Raw genomic sequence first — 22,238 nt, 5'->3', positions numbered from 1 at the left:
TTTACAAATGTTGAGTCTCAAACTTGCAATTTTAGATCTAAACTTTCCAAAAACAGAAAAAAGAAACTTACGATGCCAACCTGCAGATACCAACATACAACTTTCACATCTCAACCGTGGAATCCGGCCACATCTTCTCTCCTCATTAAACACCCCTATTAGATCACTACCTTTCATTGGTGAAAAAAATGCAATCTACCACCCCACCCCACCCCACCCCACCCCAAAAGAAAAATGAAAATGAAATTTGAAAAAGGAGAAAAAAAAAAAAAAAAGAGTGAGAATATCTATATCAAGGACAGAAAGAGCATGTGCTAGTATGAATAATTTCTGGCAACCCATGATGATTTGTTGTAAGAACTAAGAACATTGGAAAGAATATTTAGAAAAAAAAAAGCACGAGTGGCGGTGGGAGCACAAGGTTCTTTCATGGGACATCCCCATTTTGTCTACAAAGCATCTCTCCATGCATGAAATGCTCTGGTCCTGTGTCTTATGGGTATCTTACTGCCTGCATCGGTACTTGATTTCTGCAACAAAGGACACCCATTTTCCCTGCGAGGACTTATGAGGAAAGACCGTATGGACCTTAATACAATAACCACTATATTTAAGTTCACACATGCAGGAGAGAGAGAGAGAGAGAGAGAGAGAGAGAGAAGGAATAGTAGCAAGGACTATGAAGGAAGGTGTGTGGCTCAGTGAGGAAGGAACTAGGAAGGTAGAAGAGATGGGGAGACGAATGGGTGGAGAAAAGTTATGATTGGACATTGATGACGATAGATAGGAAATGGTGGAATGGAAAAGAGGGAAGAGGAGAAATGGGGAAGGTACACTTTGTAGGCAGCTTTTGGATTGACAAGACAGTGAATTCAGTGAGGGAGAATCTAAATGGTGAATACGCCAACTGCAATTCCAAATTATTTTCTTCCTTGCCATCATACGCTGTTGGTCTCGTCATATCTCAATTTCCAAGTCTCAACTCAACTCAATTTTTACCATTTCTGATTATTGATTTAGATATTAGATTTAATCCCCACTTGAGATCATCATTCCTTGCCTAATACTTAGCAGCATTAATTCAAACTAACCAAAGAAGTTGCCTCAGATCTGGCTGGGTATACTTCCATTATTTTAAGAACTCATGGAGAGAGGAGGGAAAAATATTCACAATAGAATGAAGGGGAAGTTCATGGTCTGTGAGGTTGTTCAATATATATAAATATTCAAAGTTAAAATATTTTTGAAGTAAGGTTGCGTAGTTTTCTTTCGGACCTCGCACATGTAGGAACTTCATTCATGAAATATTTTTTTTTATCAATTTTTGAATTTGATCAACCCAATCAATTTGGTTTTGATTTGTGTTATTTACTAACAACCCAAACCAAACAAATAGATTCGATTCGATTTTTTAATCAATTCATATTGATCCAACCGGTTCAGATAGATTTTTGAAACATCAAAGTGGATTCATCACCTTGATGAGATGAATCATTTTGTGAAAGACCGAGTTGAAATTACTCCCATATGTCATCAACAAAAAACCAGAGATATATATATGACTCGTGTGAAGCATCACCTCATGAATTCAAATATTGCTACAAGATTCAAAAATGAAATGATTTCATTTCAGATGGCAAACCAAACTGAGTCCTACTTGATTACATTACACGACTACTCATCTTTCTTTCTTTTTTTTCGGGGTTGGTGGTCTCATCTCATCTGGTTTATAGCAGAGAGTTGAGGTGACAAAACCAAGTAGGTTCCAATAATTCATTCACAATACACTCAAATGATTTTTTATTTATTTTTGGGTAAATACTCAAATTAATAATTGAATAATATATAACTGTGTTATCTTCATATATAATCAATCCCCTGTGGGTCATATACTTTCTATTAAACCTTCATAAATATGGAAATAGACAGATAGTACCTAGGGTTTGGGGCAGTGCATTAGTAATTATATATTATATATATACAGTGTGACATAAAGATAAGGAATATGTAAAGGAAGTGAAGCTGGAAGCTGGCCTTTTCCTCATACCCAGAGAATAAGTCCCTTTCGTTTAATTGTTTACTTAATATCATTTTAATATAATCTGATCTCATCCTCTCTCTCTCTCTCTCTTAACTATAAAAGGCCATAGTTACATTCACAGATTCATGGGTTGCCTGCTAGTTCTAATGGTGGAAAAAAAGCTTCTTCCATCTCTTTCCACTCTCCCAGTTTCCAGACTCCCTAGTGGGATTTCCTTTCCATGGCCAGTCACTTTCTTCAGATTTCTCTTTCCCCTTGTGAGAGTGTCTCTCTCTCTCTCTCTCTTTCTCCTATCTTGATCTCTCAGATTGTGTGTGAGACTGACTCTTGTGACTTTCTATCTCTTTCCATATGATTTTGGATGTCCAGTTCTTATATTTCATTAGTGCATCCTTCAATTATATATGCCCAATATATAAGAATTTTTCTCATCTTTTCATCAGCCCAAGTCCTAGGGTTTTGGGTGATTCTTGATGATCTTACTATATATATATATATATCATGAACATGGTAGGAAGTTTTGGACCATAAATTAATTATGGTGCATTTAGAGATGATGAAGCTCTATATAGTAGTGGTTACAATGGATTGTAATGTGTGAGAGAGAGCTTTCTTCAGTCCACTCATGGGTGGCGGTAAGATTTGATTAGCTGCCGACTCATTCACCCAAATGCCAAGTGCAGGGAGAGAGTAGCTGCTTGGCAGATGAGTGAATGATGCGGGAGATTAGTTGAATCTTAAGCTTCCTGTACTTGGACTGAAGGGAGCTCCCTCCACTCCTTTGCTTTCTGTCCAATTCCATATATATATATGTTAGCTGTTTCTGGCTAACCTTTTTATGTTTTTGTTTTTCCTTGTAATGGACAAGACTATGGTGGAGAGTTGATCTTTTTCATTTTTCATCACTTGGGTCTCTTAAGTTGATAATGGGTTCTAATAGAATCATTTTTCCCTCATTGCATGCTTGCTAACTTGTATCAATTTTCTTCTGTTAGTGTATTCACCAATGGAACCATTCTTATTAGGGTTTGTACTTGTGAAATTTACAAGGTGCAACAACTATCATGCTCATGCAGATCAAGGAGAAAGAAACTGGTTAAGACCCCTTGAAAGATTATGAATCTGTACAGTTTTAGGTTGGTGATCAAATCGGCAACAAAAATTGTTACCTCACTGTTCCTCTTTTGTGGTCTTATTTGCAAGGAGAAGCAGCCTTGGACATGGTTTGGAGAACCCAAGAAAGGGGAACCATACATGGTGTATCTGTTGCTTAGTATTCTCCTTCTGAATACTCCAATTTACATGAGAGAGAGAGAGAGAGAGAGAGAGAGAGAGAGAGAGAGAGAGCAAGCTCATGTTGGGCGTGCTCTCTTGCTTGCAACAAGTTCCTAGACCATGTCGCCTGTAGGGTGCAACTGTGTAATTTCCAAAATATCGTCTACTGAAAACCATGAAAGCTGCAGGTCCAAGCAATTTCCATTCCCTCCCCTCTCTCTCTCTCTCTTATTTAGCTTGGAGAAACTTTTTTCTTTTCTTTTCCCTGTAATTTAGCTGTTCTGTGTAATAGTAAAAAACGTGTTTTTTTTTATTTTTCCGAGATGGGAAGAATTATATTGATTCTGATCTAATACATGATACGAGTTGATTGATCTACGCAAGTTTTTTATTAATTTCTTCTGGCTAACAAGTTATTTTGGGTTATTTTCTTAGTTTGAGTGATTAATTAAAACTAATTTCTAAGGTGATTGCCTCAGTCTTTTTTTTAAGGTGGTTGCCTTCAACTGGCTCTGATGTTGGTATTTGGGTAAAACTGATTTTTAAAATTATTTTTATTTTGTTAAAGTTCAGCAAAGTTTAGCATTAATAAAAAATAAAAATAAATCTACTGAACTAAAAATCCACCTTTGCACGATCATATGCAGATTTTTAGCTCAATCACAAAGCTACATAAATCGAAATCTGGGTCATTCTCTAAAATCCCAGCTTATATCAGATAAATCAAACGCAGGTCTCAGATGTGAGATTATTTAGTTATTAAGAAGATGATGTTAACTTGTAAGATTTAATAAAAGGCTAACATCCGATGTAAGATTATTTTTTTTGCGAGTGGATTGACAGTATCCGATCACTTATAAGTCTTCACATCGGATGTGAAAGGGCTATTCACCTCCGATTTCTTTTTGTGTGGAAACACACTATGAATGTCAATATATGGAACCCTAAACACCATGAACCTAAGGTTGGGGAAGAAGAGGATGATGAGGCCCTTACAAATTTACGTTTCTTATTGAGACCTTCTTTTTCTTTCTGTTCAGCTAATCTCTTTATTAATCTTTGACACCAATGTCCTATCATCCATCTAAATCAAAATTCATTAACTAATTTAGTGTGGAGTCGATTCAAACTCTACATTTCCCTTTCTTTTCAAACCCAAGGGCCTTCCTTGTGTGGCACTGATTGATGGGTATGCACCATCTTTAAGAAACACAACCTACTGTTGGTTTAATGGTGGAAAGGAAATGTTGGTTGTTCACGTTACTGTTCTGTAGTGTTTCAAATTGTGTTTGTAGAAAGCTTTGGTATCCTATATTCTATGGACCCTGGATGGTTCCTCTCCTTCCCATTTGGAGAAGTTCAGTGCATATGTGAAGTGGATCAAGTTTTGGTGGCCCCAAAAGATGTTAAATCTTCTTTTAACAAGGTGTTCTTAGTTCTAATAATCTTGAACTAAGAGCCTAATTTTGAGCTCTTCTTGATGGTTTTTAGAACCTTAATTATGCTAAAAATGGCTAGAGCATTTCTTCTTGTCAGTTTTAATCTCTTTCTTTGAAGCTTAGCATTCTCTCACACCTCGTTAAACTGTTCCATTGGAATGTAGTTTTAATAATTGTTGGCCAAAAACACAAGGATCCTACATAATTGAGGATGATTAATTGGGAATAATTTCATATCAGTTAATCTGAGACTTTGGGTGTTGTCTTCATATACTAGTTCTGTTTAGGGTTAGTTAATGTCTTTTATTAGGGCTTGGTTGTGGGTTGCCTCATAATGGTTTCCATAAGGTTAAGTCAAGAAATGCATTTAATGTTTTTCCCTGGAATTGGTAGTGATGGGGATTATTAATGGGTGGAGAGTTCTTTGTAAACAAAGACGTGAGAAAGAGAACTTGTAACCATTTTTTTAGGGGAAATGTTTTCTATCTATGAGAGGCCTTTATGTTCACATACATAGGCACACAACCCCAGGAGGGCTATGGTGGTCGTTGCTCATCTTTGTGTATGTCTATGGCGTAGGGACCTCTCGCGGACAAAAAATTGTCCCTTTTCTTTATTACTAGTGAAGACACTCTCATCTCGGTCAAGTAGGCATCTTGTCAGGTTATGCATGCCCTTGTTGTAGTTGTTTGATTATTCTTTCTCTTATTTCGTTTTGTTCTCTACTTCATGTATAATTTTCTGATTCTGCACCCACCATCTAAAAGTTCAAACTTAAGCTTTTAAGTCAATCCAAGTAGTATTTCATGGGCTATCCTTCTTTATTTAGCAGATGATGAAGGCAAATATGAATCTACAATTAAACTATAGATGATGAACCCAAATATAGTTCTGCAAGCAAACCTATGAGATTGGAAAAAATGCAAAATAACATCCAAACCCATCTTGAATAAGTAACCTTTAGGTGAATCGGTAGCCCTCAATATTGATATCAATATATGTCAATTCTTAAATCAGAGCCCAATTATAGCTTGAAAAGAGTTTTAGATAGAGATGGCCACATCTAGTTATGTTATTTAGCTATCAACTACCAGATTAGAAACTAGAATGGAGCAGCTAAGTCGTCTAATTAAAGGAATGGAGTCGATTGATGTTCTATAATGTGGCCCCATCCTCAACCAATTTTAGCGACTTATTCATCTTTGTCAACAAATCATTAACTTGTTTAATGACAATTTGACCATGGATAAGTGGAATGTTTAAAAAAAAAAAAAAAAAGAACCGGTTTTGGATTTGGGTGGTCAATTTAGTTGTTTTTGTGAGTGGGTCATTGAGTTGACTCAATGGTCCAAGATAGATCTCAATTTCTCAGAACATTGTTGTTAAATATCATATTAAGGGAGGAATCTATATGCTGCCAGCTTATATGGACATCTTAAACTTTGAGCCAATAGTTAAGATTAAAACGGAATATTTAAGGAAGAGAGAGAAGGAAACCCACATATTTAATGTGGAGAGAGATTGTAAGAGAAAACTATACATTGACATCGTGTGCTTTTTTTTTTTGTCATCAAATTAGAATCATATTAATTTCCACAAAAAATAAACCCCCAAATTACCATTTAACTATTGGGAAAAGGTTCTCTGAACTAGGGTTATCAATTCCAGGCCCGCATCGATAGACCCGATTGAGCCCGACACATTTATGGCCCGACCTAGATAGGCGCGATTAATAAACGTAAACAGGTAGTACACGGTGCAGCCACCTAGCTTGACCGACCCAGCATATTTACAAGCCCTACTTGAACCGACTCATTTAAGCCCAACCTAAGCCGACCCCTTTAATACTACCTGTATTTTTTTTTTTTTTTTTTTAATACTAAAAAAAAAAAAGAGTAACCTAGTGCACGAGGCTCCCGCTACTGCGAGGTTTGGTGATAATTTTTTTTAATACTATTTGTATTTAATGCTAGGACTATGTGATATTTACAGTTGAGGTGATTGTTATTTGAACATTCATCTTTTTCAAGCATAGTTTAATTGATTTGAGTTCCATTGGGTTAAAGACCGAGTACCTAAGTAACTTAGCTGCTTCCATCTTTGGCTTAATCCATTTTAATTATGGGATCTTTCTTTGCTATGCTTATCTTTGCCTCATTTTATTAGTATTCCTTTCAAGCACATTTAAAAGACCAATTTTAAAGAGAATCTGTTTAAAGTTAAATAGGTTTATAGCCCTGTTAAGGTCTGTTTATGGTAGCCTGATTAAAACCCAAGACTGATCAACTAGATTATCAACTGTATCATGCCCATGCTAGCTAAGCCCGTTTTTCCTAAACGAATGTTCACGGTGCAACCCTAGAAATTGGCCGAGCCCAATTAGGCCCGATAGATTGACACCACTTCTCTGAACTACCTGGGGAGGTTACACTAGCATACTCTCTCTCTCTCTCTCTCTCTCTCTCTCTCTCTCTCACACACACACACACACACACACATGAAATGACCTTGCTGACCTCCTATAAATGGGCTCCTTTTTCCGCTTGCTAAGATAGCGTTCTCCCCTAATTGTTACTAATTGTGCTAATTTGAAAGGCAACATGACCCCTATGTCCAAACAGAGAGGAAAAAATGATTGTCCCACCCCTCATGAAAGATGAAAATCCAACCCATATTGATTCTTCCACTCACACTCTCATTGATCCTGCACTGGTATCTTCAAGGAACCCTCTCCCTTTCTTTAAATAGTATGGGATAAGATTCTCTAAGCCGCAAGGCAAGGTATGCTTGCAACTTTTATATCTCTCTCTCTCTCTTCACTGCCCTCTTAAGTATGATACCATTTCGTCGCACATCATTGCACTCCCCTATGTCACTAACCTAGAGACCCCTCCCCCTCCTCCAACAGAAAAAAAAAACCCAAGCGCTGTCTGCTCAGCATTGTTGTCATACTCTCATTTCACAGATTCAAATATCTTGAATGGTAAAACTGTAAATGCATCTGCCAGACGCGAGAGCCTTTTATCTTTTAGGGAAAGCACAAAATAGAATCATTACGGGTTGGGTGGTATAAAGGCCCACTTTGTATATGGACAGTACTTCAACGTGGCGAGATTTATATGGGTCTTGAGAACTGCGAAAACTGACTGAAGATGGATCCTTGGGTAGAAGGCCGGCCCATATCTCAACAGACACTTACGTAGGTGTAGGCTCTAAGTCTCACATGGCTTGAATAGGATAGTAGGTTTTTGTTACCTGTAATCACTGTTCTTCATAGATATCCTTAAATTATCTCCCTCTCACTCTCTCTCTCTCTTCATTAAAGATGTAGATCCCTATATGATACATCGATGCCATCAAATTCTTCCTTTCTTTTTTTTTATTGGCTTGACGTCTAAAATACCAATACCAATATACTCTCGTTAATTTATTAACCCCTCAACTTTTTATTAAACAGAAGAAGAAATATAATTGTTCAACGTAAACTGAAATTTTTCTGAACAGAAAAGATGAGATAAGCTCTCATTATATCTGTAACACACTTCTTTTCTGCTTTATACTCCAATATGCAATAGAAAATGGCTCACAACATGCATATCTACTTATATAATTGAAAAAACAGAAAATTAGTGAGAACGGAAACCTCTGATATTAAATAAAGGATCAAGTTTTCCATCACCCACAATGAAAAGAGAACCTCTTCATTCATGGGTTTCAACACTTGAATGAGATTCCTAGAACAATGAAGAAGATAGTTTAAACATGTATAAATTGAAGAGATCATTATAACATTCCACTGAAGGATTTCCTTCACCGCAGGAAAACCTTTTTTTTTTGTTGGCCCATTTGATGGGGCTTCTGTGTAGGTGACACATGACTTTTTATTGGGGCCCAGGGCTGTGAACAGAAAGAAAGGATAAGATGCTTGTTGGGTGGTAATGGTAGTTCTTTCATCCACACACACACACACACACACAAGCACAAACAGGGGAAAAAAGGATAGGAAGGAGGGCGGGTGAAAGTTGAAACACAGAACTTCAGAAAGAGCAATTCAGCCATGGGAAGCACAAGCAGGGCAGAAAAGCTGGAGATGTTTGAGGTGGGACCCTGTGAAGATGCTTACCAGATGGGCTTCCTCATAGGCTGGAGGTTCTCCAACCTCATAAAGAGCAGGTTAGCCACAGACCTCATCTTTAGACACCAACTCCTTCCCTATGCCCACTCCCCTCAGTCTCAGCCACTCATCAGATCACTCTCTCACACCAACAAGAGCAAGTTCCCAAGGTACTGGGATGAGCTGTTAGGAACTGCAGATGGGAGCGGCGTGCCTCTTCTCCATGTACACTTTGGAACTTAATAACAATGAATTCCATTCACATATGGCCTATGTTCCAATCCCTACTGATTCTGTCACTCTTAAATTGTTCACAACACAGATATTACTACTGAACTTCAGGAAGGAGGTGCTCCCATTTCTCCCAAAGACAGCGATAACAGTTCCAGATGTGGAGACCTCAGATGATTGCTCTGATGTTCTCATTGTAAATGATTCCATGGCCATTGCAGCACACAATGAGGATGCTAATATTGCTTTGGTTGGCCACACGTAATGCTTCAACTCATAAACACTGTTGGATTGGTGTATAGTTCAGAGGCTAACATAAAAGAAGATAATAATATCAACTAACCAGAACAGTTTTTAGCTGGACCATTTTGTTTAACTAATACACTATGTGATTCTAGACACATAGGATGAGAGATAATTAGCCAACAATCGTTGCATGTTTTGGCTGATCCAACTGTTACAAATCAATGGCAAGAGCTTTCGACTAATTTGTACTGTGCCTTCGCAGGTATCTGATCAAGGGAAGACTGTCAACTGGACTACAGTTCACTGCTTACACATATGCTGGCGAACTCCCAAGTTGTGCATTTGGATTCAACAGCAATGGAATGGTACTGTCACCTCTGCTTGATTCATATGGAACTTCATTGGAAGCAAGTAATGGTTAATTACCAGAGATACTACTCATAGAGTAAAATTTTTAACTGAATATAGATCCTTCTATACACTGTTCCTTCAGGCATTCACTCTAAATTCTGTACCTCCATCTGAAAGTGAAATTGTGCCTGGTGGCATTGCACGGAACTTTATTTCTCGAGATCTGCTTGAAGCAACCAGCCTTGATGATGCACTGAGTGTAGGCAGCTTGTAAATCAAAATTTCAAGTTGAGCATAAAATATATACTGCTTGTCTGCTTGGTTTTGATTCCATGGCTTCTGGGTCTTTCAGCGAATTCGTTTATCAGAAGCTTCAGTTGGCCATAGCTATAATTTGGTTGATGTGGGAAAACGTAAGATCCTGAATGTTGAAACTGCATCAAGGAACAGAGTTTCGGTTCACGAGGTTGGGATGAAGCCTTTCTTCCATGCAAACATGTATCTTCACCTCCAAGTAGAGCAGGTATTTGGATGATTTAATGCAGGCATGCAGGCAGAAATATGGTTTGATGGACAGAATAAATAAGTTTATAGGTTAAAACTACTGACCTGCTTTTTCTCCAAAGGTTCAAGATGAGAACTCTATAAGCAGGGAAAGAAAAGCAGCTCAACTACCAAAACCGTCTAAAGCTGATATCCTCTCAGTTCTTGGAGATGTGGATGATGAGAGATACCCCATCTACATGACAGGTACTAATGTGCACATCAATCTAACAGGCTTATCAGGTTGTTCAGATTGTAACTATCAGCAAATCAAGTTGATTCTTGGAGAAGAAAATTTCCTAGCTTAAGCCATTGAATGTTTAATCAAGCCCCTGTATGCGTCACTCTATGTTTGGGCTTTCATTTATAGAGTATATTGATTGTATATATGATTCAATTAATCCCCTCATAAAATTTCTCAAGATTGCTTACACCCTTATCAACTTGCCCGAATGCTTTCAGGTCCAACACTCTACACATTATGCACAGCATTGATTGATTTGGATGAACAAACATTATCCATAATTCAAGGGAACCCAAAGAAGGGAGAAGTTTCTCATGCATTTGCAATGTCTTCAAAGAAATCTTGAGATGCCCCCATGGAAGGTCTCACCTACAAGGTTCATAAACAATTTTGCCTGGTTTGGTCATTTGTTCAAATGCACCCACTTCCCCTGATTCTCTCATGCAGGTTCATATAGGCCCAACATGTGACCATCAAGACATCGCATAGCTGCAACCTGCAGTGCAAATCCAGCATGTTGTGTTCAATCATCAGAATCTTTTGTGAGGAGACAGTAATGATTGCATAAAACTGGCATAAAACTGGTCGAAGTGAGGATGCTACCTTGCCATGAATCTCATATTTGATGGAACCATCCAGTTCTGCTCCTAATGCCATCAACTTTGTTACCGTGCTGTTAATGTCAGTTACAGTGAAGGACAGAAGTGAAGAGTATCCATTCTGCACAACATGGCCACTGTGAAGCATGAATTAGGGCTAAGACGAGCAAAATAAAAAACCCAAGGGCATTGATAGAGAATCATTATTTTACAATAAGCATTGTATTCATCTTACCATATAATCAAAGACAAACTAGAAAAGGAAACTATGAACTTATTGCTTCTAGTTAATAGAACTCTTGAAGCCAGCATTATCTCCAGCTATGTTACAACAGTGCGCTTCATTGTTTATTTTGGCCATGTTGATAATGCAATGGAAAACACTTCATGTATGACGTTGTTTGGAGAGGGGGCGAACCTATGTTATATCCATGTCAAACATTAGTTATGTAGGTTCCCTTTGTCTAATCTTATCTATTATACTAATCTCAATTGTTGACCAGTTGATGCTTTAACTAAGTTGCTATAATGGATTTTGCTAGCACTACTAAGGGCATGTGTACAAGAGGGGAAATTTTCTCAATATCACCTGTGGTTTCATATGTGGAAAAGAGTGTGTTTATCAGTCTCTAAGATCATGGATGGATTCCCACTTAATATTATCAAGATGAAACCTTGTACTCGCTTTCAATCATGAGAAAGCCCCAAAGAATTCTAGGAAAATTTTCAATCCTTGAAGAATGGCATCAGAATCTGGCTCATGGGTGTTACCATTAATCCATGAATCGGGTAAACATTTAAGGTGAAGACAACAATCAGTATACAGAAATTACAGTGCATAAAATAGCGAAATTTCAGTCCAGATTTGTATCCTTGAAGTAGGGGGCGAGTAATCAAGAAAGAACTTCAGGAAATTGTAAACACGTACCTATTGGATTGCATGAACGCTAATTTGAGAGGACCAGATTGGAGCTCAGCCCACCGAAGGGTACATATATTGATGCTGAAATCCAGCCCTTCTGAGTAGAAACGAGTAGCTCGAGGGACATCCTTGTGGAGCTGAAGAATCCATCTAAACGAAGCCATTAACGGCCACTTCTCTCTCTTTCTCTCTCAAACACGATGACAGACGCAATGGATTCTTGTGGTTTTCACGTCTCAAGGAGAAATCCCCAACCAGTGCATCAATGGAGAGACGAAGCGAAGCGGGTGGATTTCAAATAATACCATTGCGTCCAAATTTCCTCTGTCATTTTTGTTGCTTCGATGCTTCCGAACTCGAATCAAACCAGATGCCAAACGGTCAAAAGGAACACGAGATGGTACTGCAGAAGGAAGGCAATAAGGCAATAGCCCCCAGAGGGTTTACGGACAAGTTCTCTAAGCGAGCAGCCTGGAAAGGAATCTCCATGCGGACACCTGAATATATTGGACCGGTTCATTTTGTTTTATCTGGTTTCATAAAATTCAAGACCAAACCAATAAGAGTTCGATTGGATTGAACCAATCGTTTTGGTTGATTCGCACGTTTTGACTAGGAAATTGACACCCTAGTTCAAATTAGCCCAAAACAGTTGGTGTACATCAATACATGGAAATTTTTTAGGATATGTTTGAATGAATTAGGCTCTAAAATTTGACATATAGTTAATAAACTAGTTTACTTTTTAGAGTTTCCAGTCATATATTTCATATCATTAATCCACATGCCAAATATTCAAGTGCTCGTTGACAGATTTCTTTCAAAGTTGCTTGCTCGGGGCAAGGAGCCTTTTATTAGGGTGAGTGGGTAATACTTGAATAAGATAATAGGTCTCAACCAGTAATCAATAAACTCAAAGCTTTTAATGGGGAGGAAACTCTAAGCAAAGGTTGGCAATTCAATGTCTTCCATTCAATTGCTCCCATCTACTCCAACTATTCGATTCATTAAACTTTCTAGATGAGGCTTTGATTGGGAAAGTTATTCTATTGGTCAGCCAACCATCAACTACTTCTCTTGGGGCAAAAAAAGTTGAAAAGAGAAATTTGAGTCTCTTATCTTTCTCACACAACATTTTTCCTAGTCATTCTGCACAAACTAAGCAAGTGAAACCAAGTAACGCACTGGTACCGTGTGACGAAGCAATATTATACATAATATTTTTAACATAAGATGGTAACACCCTAGCATACTACATACCTTATCTTAGCAACATGGCTCTTGTGTCAGTACAGGCCAAAGTGCAGGCCAATCACAATATGCGCGGGAGTATCAATAAGGGCATAGGATTTTTTACATCTATAGAGTGGGATGATCTTTATTGTCATTTTGCCTCCCTTTATGTCTAGCACACGCGTCATAATGTTTTTCTCCAATCATTTTTTTAATATTTTTCATTTTTTAATATTAAAGTATGAAAATGAAAATACGAGGATATTAATAATCTTAAAAAAATAATAATAAAATAGGAACATGTTAATAGAGGGTGACAAAGAGCAGTAGACGGAATTGCAGTTAAATCTCAAAAAGGGTTCATGTTTTAGCCGTTAAGGTCGGCAGCTTCGGTTTTCCTTTCTGTTGTTGCACTTCGAATTTCTTCGAATTTTTCTGTTGGGAGTTCAGAATTTAAGATTGATTGGTAGATAGATAGATTTCTATGAAAAGATTCCACCTTCATAGTTATCTATACACAGAATTAGGGACTTGAAGATTAGGTTTAGGTTAGAGTAAGCGTTTCAAATTCTTGCACTAACCTCCATATTATTATTTTTCTTCGACTTCTTCAACTCTGATCGTGACAGTTTTGGATGTGAAGAGCATGAAAGATTCCAAAGCAGATCTATTCGATCATCGAACCATCATGGATTCTGATTTTCCTCCTGGCTTTCATGCCATCACCGAGGGCGATTTCGGTTTTGCATTTAATGATAGCAATTTTTCTGACCGAATTCTTCGGATTGAGATCATGTCAGGACTTCCGGAGAGTAAATCTGATGGAGAGGGTTGCAACTCCATCGGTGATTGGGCTAGGAATCGGAAGCGAAGAAGGGAGGAGATCAAGAAGGAAACTGGTTAGCCTTTTCTTCTGTCTTAATGTTTTTTTTTTTTGTTTATTTAATTAATTTGTTCTTGTTTTTGAATCTTAAAACGTGTTTTACATAATCCAGTTGTGAACAATTTTTTGGGTTCGTGATGACGCACACGGGTTGGGCTTGGATACGTTTTAAATTTACGTTTTTAAGAGTATTCCCCTCCATCTTTTGTTGAAATTGGAGAAAGAACAGCTCAAAACTTCGTCCATTTAGTGCATATTTTTCCACCGTAGCTTCTTCTGTAAATAGAACTGAATGGGCTCATGAAAAATTACGACCGAAGGCCTCATTGCAAATTATTGACAATACTTTTTCTCTACATTTTTCTTATTTTACAGTTCTTTCGTTATCAATTTGCTAGTCTTTGTTACCAATTTATGCCCCTTACAGTTGAATGGCAGAAAAAGTCAGCCACTTGTCTAAGAAAGTATATGGATATTGGAAATATGATGCTAAAAAATCTGTTGGACCTCAGGATCAGGTCACCAATTGGAAACGAGATAAGAAATTGCTCGAATTGCGCAGTAGGAGAAGTTTTTGTAGCAAGTTGAATTCTATGCACCCTAGAAGTTGCTTAGGCTTCACCACTATAGGTCTAATTGTGCATGGATTTAATCCTTTGAAGAACAACCTGCAATATGGAAGATGGTCATAACCTTCTCGTGGATGAATTTCTTAGTTTATAAATTGAAGATTCTAAGGTGCTAAATTACTCACCCATCACTCAAAATTACTGCTTGACATGTGCAAGGTAAAAGAGAGTTAAAAAACAAAAAGATAATTAACTCTTTACTGAAGAATAAATATGAATTGAAGAAGACTGCAGCCCTCAAAAAGAGAACTCTCACTCTCTTTCTCTCTAACATAAGAATAATCATATTGGTGATGCTACAACAGAGAATATGGGGCAACCCCCCTCCCCCTCTATTTGTAGCTTCATCCATACGTTGAGGTAGGAAGTGGAAAACCATGGTCAAGATTATAATGGGAGAGAACATCCTGTCAATCTCTGTGCAAAAATGATCTCTTATTTTTATCTCTTTGTCGTCATTGTTATTTCATAGCTACCCTTGAAAACTTAGTTCTTGGAGCTCTAAAATCTTTTGCATACAAAACTTTAAACTTAGAATCATAAGAGTTTTTGGTTGGGGGTGGGGGGGGTTATTTTTTGGGAAAAGGTGAGAAGGGGTCCCAAAATATATCTTTATCCACTTTACTGACTGTAGTGGTCTATGGTCTCTAAGTACTGTTTGACTGTGAGTCTGTGTCATGAATGAAATTGTGGAAGATGCTTTATGGGATACTCTCTGGTATTCTATCATAAGTTAGAATAAATTTAGAGAGACTATACATTAAAATAACAAGCAACCCATCCCTATGCTAGTATATTGTAGCCATGTAGGTTATCAAAGGACCTTGTTATTTTATTGTTGCTGCTGATATTGTTACTATCATCATTAGAATGTAAGGATAAGTTCATACTTCCTTTATAACAGTATATAACATTTTTTTCCCAGAACTCTGGCCCTGTGAAATCTATGAGGCATTTTATTTTTGACAGATTGAATAGTGAGGCTGTTCACTTTTATGCATACTCATACTTAATGCTCCTAACATTCTTGGAATAGTATTGCAGAACTGATTATAGACCCATTTTCTCTTAAACTCCAGCTACGGAATTTTTTGTGTATCCTGCGGAGGAGCAGATTTTGAACATTGGCCAGCCTGATACAGAGGATGGTGTGACCTATGAAAATCAAGACGAGGAAGCCATGGCCATGATTGAAGAATCACCTTCAGGTTTTGGAATGCCCTTGACTAGAGTGATCTCTCATCTGCATTTTTTATTTTTTTGTGGGGTTCACCATAACTGTTAGTCTGGATGAAGTTGCATTATACATGTACATGCTTTTTGCAAAAATACATTCTAAGCTCCATGTTAACTTGAAATTGATATTCCTGTGCTGCAACCACTTTTTTGAGTGTAGAGACATATCGTGGCAGATGGTACTGCTATGCACATATTATTGGAAGTACACACAAAGAATTTTGAAACTGAAATAAATGTAAAAAGTAAGAACTTGAGAAATAGGAACTGTAGATTAAAATGGACTACATCTTGATCTTTCACTCAAGAAAATATTAAAGTGTAAAAGAGAAATGGCATTTATCAAGTTGCCAAAAAAAAAAAAAGCAACCAAGTGCACGAGCCTTCCGCTACTGCAAGGTCTGGGAGGGGCAAATGTACGCAGCCTTACCTCCTGCTTTGGAGTAGAGGCTGTTTCCAAACATTTATCAAGTTGCCACCTATGGCAATTCTTCAGGTGATGGCTCTCTTTTCATGCAATTTTACCAAGATATGTCAAAATCAAAAGATCTAAGAGAATCGATTGACTTAAGCAAGTTGACGTGACCAAGAGATGATTATACTTGGTTCTCCCAAATTATGATATCAGAATAGGCACATTGCCTTAGGTGCTAACACTTGTTTTTTATGCTCACTTTTATTTTCTTCTAGTGTGCTTGCACATAAAAGTGAATTCCTGGGCATCAGTAGCGGTATATTGCATTACCCACTGAAGCACACAACAACAGAAAGTAGGGACTTTAGGTTAAGATCTTTGTTCTTGCAGGATGATCTTTACTTCTTTCATCTCTTCCGTTTGCCTCCCAATGATGCACCTCTGGTGATACCTTGAAACGTCATTGCGACTTTTAAATATTGGAAATAATCAGATGGCACTTGCAGTGAAATGATTTGATGTTGCCTCCAAAAAATAACGGAACTCTTAAATCAATGTTGATCTATGGTGATTCCATTTTTCTGCTCCACATTACCTTATGGATGTGTACTGCAAATATTGAAACATCTTATTACTTTCATAGGTCATGGGGCTGCACACAGCAATGATTCATCCTGGAGCATGGATTGTACAACAGTTCTGAGAGCCAGGACCATACACATCAGTTCTCCCATTTTAGCAGCAAAAAGTCCTTTTTTCTATAAGGTAAATATCTAATTCTTTTTTTACCAAAAAAATAAAAAAAAAATCTAATTCTAAGCCGGTAGAGAACAATTACTTGACCAATTGGAGGATCAAGAACAATAAATTTGCATATGCAGTCAATCAAAAGAGTTGGTTTAAACTCTGCAATATGCAAATATCAAAAGAGTTGGTTTATAACATTCATCCAACATGAAAATCATGCAATTGATTAGACCATTTTACTGTTACAGTCATCCAATTCAAAATTTCAATAATTTTGAGAAAAATTTTGACCATTTCAACGGTTACAGTCATGTCGTCAAAATGTCAACCGAAACCTTGTAAACCTGTCGAGTCACTAATGGTTTCATGTCAACTAGGGTCGATAAATTTCTGAAATTTTGAACTATGGTGCCATCTAAAGTAGCTCCACCATCTTCACAACAACATTCCTCTATCCCCTATTATGAAAACAGGAGTTAATGCAGAAGTTTACCTAAAATACCTGTTCAAAATCCCTTCCATGCAAAGATGGATTAACACTTTTATCCTTCCCACCAGAGCCAGTGCTTGTCAATGTCCCCAGCAAGAAATGCAAAGCTGTTAAAATACTATCACAAGAGAGTTTAAGACTCAAATCTCATTTCAACCATGCTTTCCACAGATGCAACCTATAAAAGAGGGGAATTTATTTAGAGAGAGAGATGGCATAGTGAACTGAATACCAAGACATGTATGTGCCTTCTCTAACAAGTAGCAACCAAATGGAATCCTGTGATCATCAGCTTATGGATATGTTAAGAAATCTTTCATGGCATAGTAGTAGAGGAGATCGGAGTACCAAGTCCAATAGATGAGAATAAGACCAGGAAAAATTTTCACAGCGACTGCAACGAACATGGTCGCAGACCCTACTGAAAGGAAGCCACAATCAAAACAAGGATTTTTTTAGTGTACAGTCACTAAACATGTACAATGCAAATTTGTAACGTGAACGATAAACAAGGCGTATTGCACCTTTTTATCTTTTTCCCTTTCCGTGAGATTAAACAATATTTTCCATATAATAGAAGGCAGAACTGAGAAAAAACACTAGAAATTGGTAATCATGTCCAACTTCCACTTCATAGAAGAATGAGAAGAAATGACAGACAGACACCCTTCCCACGAAAAGCTAAATGATCCATATCACTGGAATCTTCATTCACATCCAATTCTAGTCTTTAGTCCTTTCTAAATTATTATTTGATCTGTTGTTCTGATGTTTGTTTTTATTTATTATTTTTGATAGCTATTCTCAAATGGGATGAGAGAATCAGAACAAAGACATGTAACTTTGCGGATCAATGCCTCTGGTAAGTGCAAAAAAACTTTGCTTGATAATTCTTTTAGTATGGTTGATGTATCAGACTCAACCCTTTCTTTCGTAGCATGTATTCCCGTCCGTATCACAGCTGATTCATTAAGCTACGTGTCCGGTGCACAGAAAACAATTTTCAGTCCCCTAACTTAAATACTCATGGCAACCTTCCAGCCACCTACAACCTATAATGCTAGTCACTGCCCCCCACTGGGGCTAGGGAGTTAGCCCCACAACCCAAAGCGTCGAAGAATAAATAGAATTTGCTACGAAAGCCACAGCTAATGAGGGGCATTCCTTCGTTTAAGAACATAGTAATGGAGAAGGTAATAGCCAAATAGGATTTATTTTGGGTAGAGCACCCAAATCCACTATATATTTGAGACGGGATTGCTGTAATACTGAAACTAAGGTGAATAAATCTGTCGTCGTCAATGGATAAATGACGATACCAGTGGTAGTGATTGACTTCCTTCTAGGTTCCACATGAGAAACCAGTGAATAGAACCTACATGTCCAATAGAACGATGGGCTAGTGGTCTTTTGACTTTTGTTTGGGCCATGGCAACCAATGGGACTGATACAGGTAGTTTTGGAACGGTTAGATTTCTTAATTCCTACGACGGCCTGGGAGACATTCCTGCATGCTTTATGGTATCAATGGCCATTAGTTCTGTTGGAGATCATGGGGTCATTGCATAAGAAATCTGTGATATTTGTTCCTATGGCTGATTTACCTGGTGGTTAGAACCATCAAAGTTACTGGTTGGTCTAGTTCTTTCTATTGCGTTGTCATTTGCCACTATATCAAAGTACATATGCGTGTCTTTAGAGGCTTCTTCCGTGGTTCAGCCAATGCACATTATTCATCATTGGATCCCTATGCTTTCTACTTAAGCTCAACTTTGATGGGAGTTCCATGGGTAATTCAGGACCCAGCGGTATAGGAGGGTTCTTAGGGATGTGGAAGAAGGTCGGATTCATTAGGTATTCATATTCTCAGGACCCATTGGTACAGCTGACCCCATCATAGCAGAGATTATGGTTGCCATCCATGGCTTGGAGATTTGTGTCTCTAAAGAATGGCTTAACTTTGTTTTGTATGGATCCATGTAGCCGACCCCATTAAGTTGGGATAAGGTTGAGTTGGTTGGTGTTGGCTTAACTTTGAAGGAGACTCCAGTAAGGTGATCAGTTGGCCCAAAGAGCCAGACAGTGGTCCATGTTGCTACATTCATTTACTATGAAAGGCTAGATCTCTTTGTAGTCAAGGAATTGTAGTTTCTCTTGGAGGTTACATTCAGTAAATTACCTACCTGGGACAGGCGGAAATAGGAATCTCTTTATGCGCGTCCTGTTTTGATTGAGTAGTACCTCCTCCTGTGGGTTTATAAGGGCTTGGCCATGTATTCTTCTTCTTGTTGTTGTACTAAAGCACGGTACTTCTTATTTTGGCAATGCTGTTTTCTTCTTTGGAAATAAAGGTTTCTGTTACTAATAAAAACTATATGCAAGCATATGCGACTGAACATTGAAATCTTACTACAATTTTAATCATTCCACTTGGACAGAGGAAGCTGCTCTCATGGAGCTCCTTAAATTTATGTACAGCAATACCCTATCAACAACGACAGCACCTGCTTTGCTGGATATTCTGATGGCTGCTGACAAATTCGAGGTGGCTTCATGCATGAGGTACTGCAGCCGTCTACTAAGGACCCTCCCCATGACACCTGAGTCAGCATTACTCTATCTGGAGCTCCCTTCCAGTGTTTTAATGGCTGAAGCAGTTCAACCTTTGACTGATACAGCAAAGCAATACCTTGCTGCACGTTACAAGGACATAACCAAGTGAGTACCATCCATTTAACATGATACTCTGTTCTCTTTGTCCCAGTTTCTCCCATGTCACCAGTCAGCCTGACCTCTTTTCATCTGCTCATTTCTGAATCTTGGCATATTCTATGTTTAATCATCTGTAATAAGAGTTCAGCAATAATTATTTCTTGCTCTAAGCAGGTTTCAAGAAGAAGTGTTGAGCTTGCCGCTAGCAGGAATTGAGGCAGTTCTGTCGAGTGATGATTTACAGGTGGCATCAGAGGATGCAGTCTATGACTTTGTGCTGAAATGGGCCCGAGCCCACTACCCCAAGCTGGAGGAGCGACGAGAGGTCTTGGGCTCACGTCTGGGCCGCCTCATCCGCTTCCCTTGCATGAGTTGCAGGAAGCTGAAGAAGGCCCTCACCTGCAATGACTTTGATCATGACATGGCATCGAAAGTTGTTCTTGAAGCCCTCTTTTTCAAGGCTGAGGCCCCTCACCGCCAGCATTTATTGGCCACCGACGAGTCTGCTGCCACCAACCGTCGTTTTGTGGAGAGGGCATACAAGTACCGTCCAGTTAAGGTGGTGGAATTTGAGCTGCCAAGGCAGCAGTGTGTGGTGTACTTGGACCTGAAGAGGGAGGAGTGTGCAAACCTGTTCCCATCAGGCAGAGTCTATTCACAGGCATTTCACCTTGGTGGGCAAGGTTTCTTCTTATCAGCTCACTGTAATATGGATCAGCAGAGCTCGTTCCACTGCTTTGGGCTATTTTTGGGGATGCAGGAGAAGGGCTCTGTGAGCTTTGCAGTGGACTATGAGTTTGCGGCAAGGTCAATGCCCAAGGAGGAGTATGTGAGCAAATACAAAGGCAACTACACTTTCACAGGGGGGAAGGCAGTTGGATACAGAAACTTGTTTGGCTTAGCATGGACATCCTTCATGGCTGAAGACAGCCTTTACTTCATCAATGGCATTCTCCACCTCAGAGCGGAGCTCACCATTAAGCACTAATTTAGATTGGCAGCATACTACATCCTTCATAGCTGCAGCCTTGCCAGGTGATGTTTAGGTCAATGGGTGGGGTGGATCCAGTGGATGCAATTCTTTGACCCGGTCAAGTTTGTGTTGGGAAATTATTTGTTTTGGTGGAAGAAGGGTTGCAAAGCTTGGGGTCAGGCCGTCAGGGTTGGTGCCAGTTATTCCCTTTGTTCCGAATGTAATTAAAGGAAGAAAATTGAGATTTGTAAGTAGTAAGTTATTTAATGTGTAATCAAAAGCCCTTGATGCTCATGTTCTGAAATGGAGACCCGCGACTGATCGCGGTAGACAGGTCTTGATGTTTCATGTAAAGTTGTTGTAGGCTTCCATTTTTCATCTGGAAATCGAGTAACCAACGAAACCCGTGAAGGTGAGTCTCTCTGCCTTTTGATTTCTCTCAATGGTGATGTTTTTTAGGCTAAATGAAAGGAGGTTGATTCAGGCTGTGTTTTGAATACATTTTCGGATTAGATTCTGGATCTATAATGCATTTTAAAACAAGAAAATGAAGAAGAAATGGGATTCAGAATGGACACAAAAACGCAGCCCTAACATTGTGGAAGGGATGCTTGGGAAAAAAATAAATGGGGTGAGAGGCTCGAACTCTCGACCTCGGGATTACTCTTTAGCTATGAGACCTACGCGCTAGCCAACTGCGCTGCGTCGCAAGAGATGCTACTTTCTTGTTTAAGTGGGATGACTTCTCTGCTTTTCATTGGTTACAACCCTGCCATTTGTTTTCTTGGCTGAATCAAACGATTTTGCCCACAATTTCCATAAAAATCTTTTTTTTTTTTTTTTTCTGGAAAATCTGTCCTCTAATAAGAACCTTTCCATCAATATAGTGTTGGGTAGGTATCAATATTGGGCATG

The 22,238-nt window shown here is 38.5% G+C and overlaps 3 protein-coding genes and 2 long non-coding RNA genes across 7 annotated transcripts; 2 read left to right on the top strand and 3 right to left on the bottom strand.

The window, feature by feature from the left end:
* The first annotated feature begins 8,682 nt into the window (after positions 1-8,682).
* On the top strand, positions 8,683-11,509 carry LOC122080879. 2 transcript variants are annotated; one of them, XM_042647757.1, is made up of 8 exons: positions 8,683-9,094; positions 9,192-9,361; positions 9,609-9,711; positions 9,840-9,956; positions 10,050-10,220; positions 10,324-10,447; positions 10,703-10,846; positions 10,932-11,509. In XM_042647757.1, the coding sequence occupies exons 1-7, from the start codon at positions 8,813-8,815 to the stop codon at positions 10,828-10,830; spliced, it is 1,095 nt and encodes a 364-aa protein (XP_042503691.1). In that variant the 5' UTR covers positions 8,683-8,812; the 3' UTR covers positions 10,831-10,846; positions 10,932-11,509. The 2 variants fall into 2 exon arrangements, with proteins under 2 accessions (XP_042503691.1, XP_042503689.1); XM_042647755.1 differs by having other exon boundaries at positions 8,684-9,094; positions 10,703-10,860.
* LOC122080881 lies at positions 9,366-10,447 on the bottom strand. 2 transcript variants are annotated; one of them, XR_006140940.1, is made up of 2 exons: positions 10,307-10,447; positions 9,366-10,199 (listed from the first exon to the last, which is right to left on the bottom strand). It is a non-coding gene; the product is annotated as an uncharacterized LOC122080881 (long non-coding RNA). The 2 variants fall into 2 exon arrangements; XR_006140941.1 differs by having other exon boundaries at positions 9,366-10,205; positions 10,307-10,438.
* On the bottom strand, positions 10,605-12,427 carry LOC122080880. Its single transcript, XM_042647758.1, has 3 exons — positions 12,012-12,427; positions 11,088-11,220; positions 10,605-10,980 (listed from the first exon to the last, which is right to left on the bottom strand). Exons 1-3 carry the CDS (start codon positions 12,167-12,169, stop codon positions 10,924-10,926), a joined length of 348 nt encoding a protein of 115 aa, XP_042503692.1. The 5' UTR covers positions 12,170-12,427; the 3' UTR covers positions 10,605-10,923.
* A 1,128-nt stretch (positions 12,428-13,555) lies between these two features.
* LOC122082392 (BTB/POZ domain-containing protein POB1-like) lies at positions 13,556-21,822 on the top strand. The gene is made up of 6 exons (XM_042649923.1): positions 13,556-14,137; positions 15,830-15,958; positions 17,045-17,166; positions 18,437-18,500; positions 20,077-20,356; positions 20,525-21,822. The coding sequence occupies exons 1-6, from the start codon at positions 13,885-13,887 to the stop codon at positions 21,336-21,338; spliced, it is 1,662 nt and encodes a 553-aa protein (XP_042505857.1). The 5' UTR covers positions 13,556-13,884; the 3' UTR covers positions 21,339-21,822.
* Positions 17,319-18,426, bottom strand: LOC122082393. The gene is made up of 2 exons (XR_006141306.1): positions 17,987-18,426; positions 17,319-17,816 (listed from the first exon to the last, which is right to left on the bottom strand). It is a non-coding gene; the product is annotated as an uncharacterized LOC122082393 (long non-coding RNA).
* Positions 21,823-22,238: the final 416 nt, after the last annotated feature.

This window comes from Macadamia integrifolia, chromosome 6, assembly GCF_013358625.1.
Source record: "Macadamia integrifolia cultivar HAES 741 chromosome 6, SCU_Mint_v3, whole genome shotgun sequence".
NCBI lineage: Eukaryota > Viridiplantae > Streptophyta > Magnoliopsida > Proteales > Proteaceae > Macadamia > Macadamia integrifolia.
This window is presented reverse-complemented; position numbering and strand designations above follow the sequence as displayed.

What these genes read in the sequence shown, in the direction of transcription:
- LOC122080879 (XM_042647757.1), top strand. Translation starts at nt 8,813, where the DNA reads ATGGGAAGCACAAGCAGGGCAGAAAAGCTGGAGATGTTTGAGGTGGGA. An exon ending in GATTCAACAGCAATGGAATG is followed by an intron (nt 9,712 to 9,839) that starts GTACTGTCACCT and finishes CTGTTCCTTCAG; the next exon opens with GCATTCACTCTAAATTCTGT. An exon ending in GCCTTGATGATGCACTGAGT is followed by an intron (nt 9,957 to 10,049) that starts GTAGGCAGCTTG and finishes TGGGTCTTTCAG; the next exon opens with CGAATTCGTTTATCAGAAGC.
- LOC122080880 (XM_042647758.1), bottom strand. Translation starts at nt 12,169, where the DNA reads ATGGCTTCGTTTAGATGGATTCTTCAGCTCCACAAGGATGTCCCTCGA. An exon ending in GCGTTCATGCAATCCAATAG is followed by an intron (nt 11,221 to 12,011) that starts GTACGTGTTTAC and finishes CATGCTTCACAG; the next exon opens with TGGCCATGTTGTGCAGAATG. An exon ending in AATATGAGATTCATGGCAAG is followed by an intron (nt 10,981 to 11,087) that starts GTAGCATCCTCA and finishes TTTGCACTGCAG; the next exon opens with GTTGCAGCTATGCGATGTCT.
- LOC122082392 (XM_042649923.1), top strand. Translation starts at nt 13,885, where the DNA reads ATGAAAGATTCCAAAGCAGATCTATTCGATCATCGAACCATCATGGAT. An exon ending in GGAGATCAAGAAGGAAACTG is followed by an intron (nt 14,138 to 15,829) that starts GTTAGCCTTTTC and finishes CTTAAACTCCAG; the next exon opens with CTACGGAATTTTTTGTGTAT. An exon ending in GATTGAAGAATCACCTTCAG is followed by an intron (nt 15,959 to 17,044) that starts GTTTTGGAATGC and finishes TTACTTTCATAG; the next exon opens with GTCATGGGGCTGCACACAGC.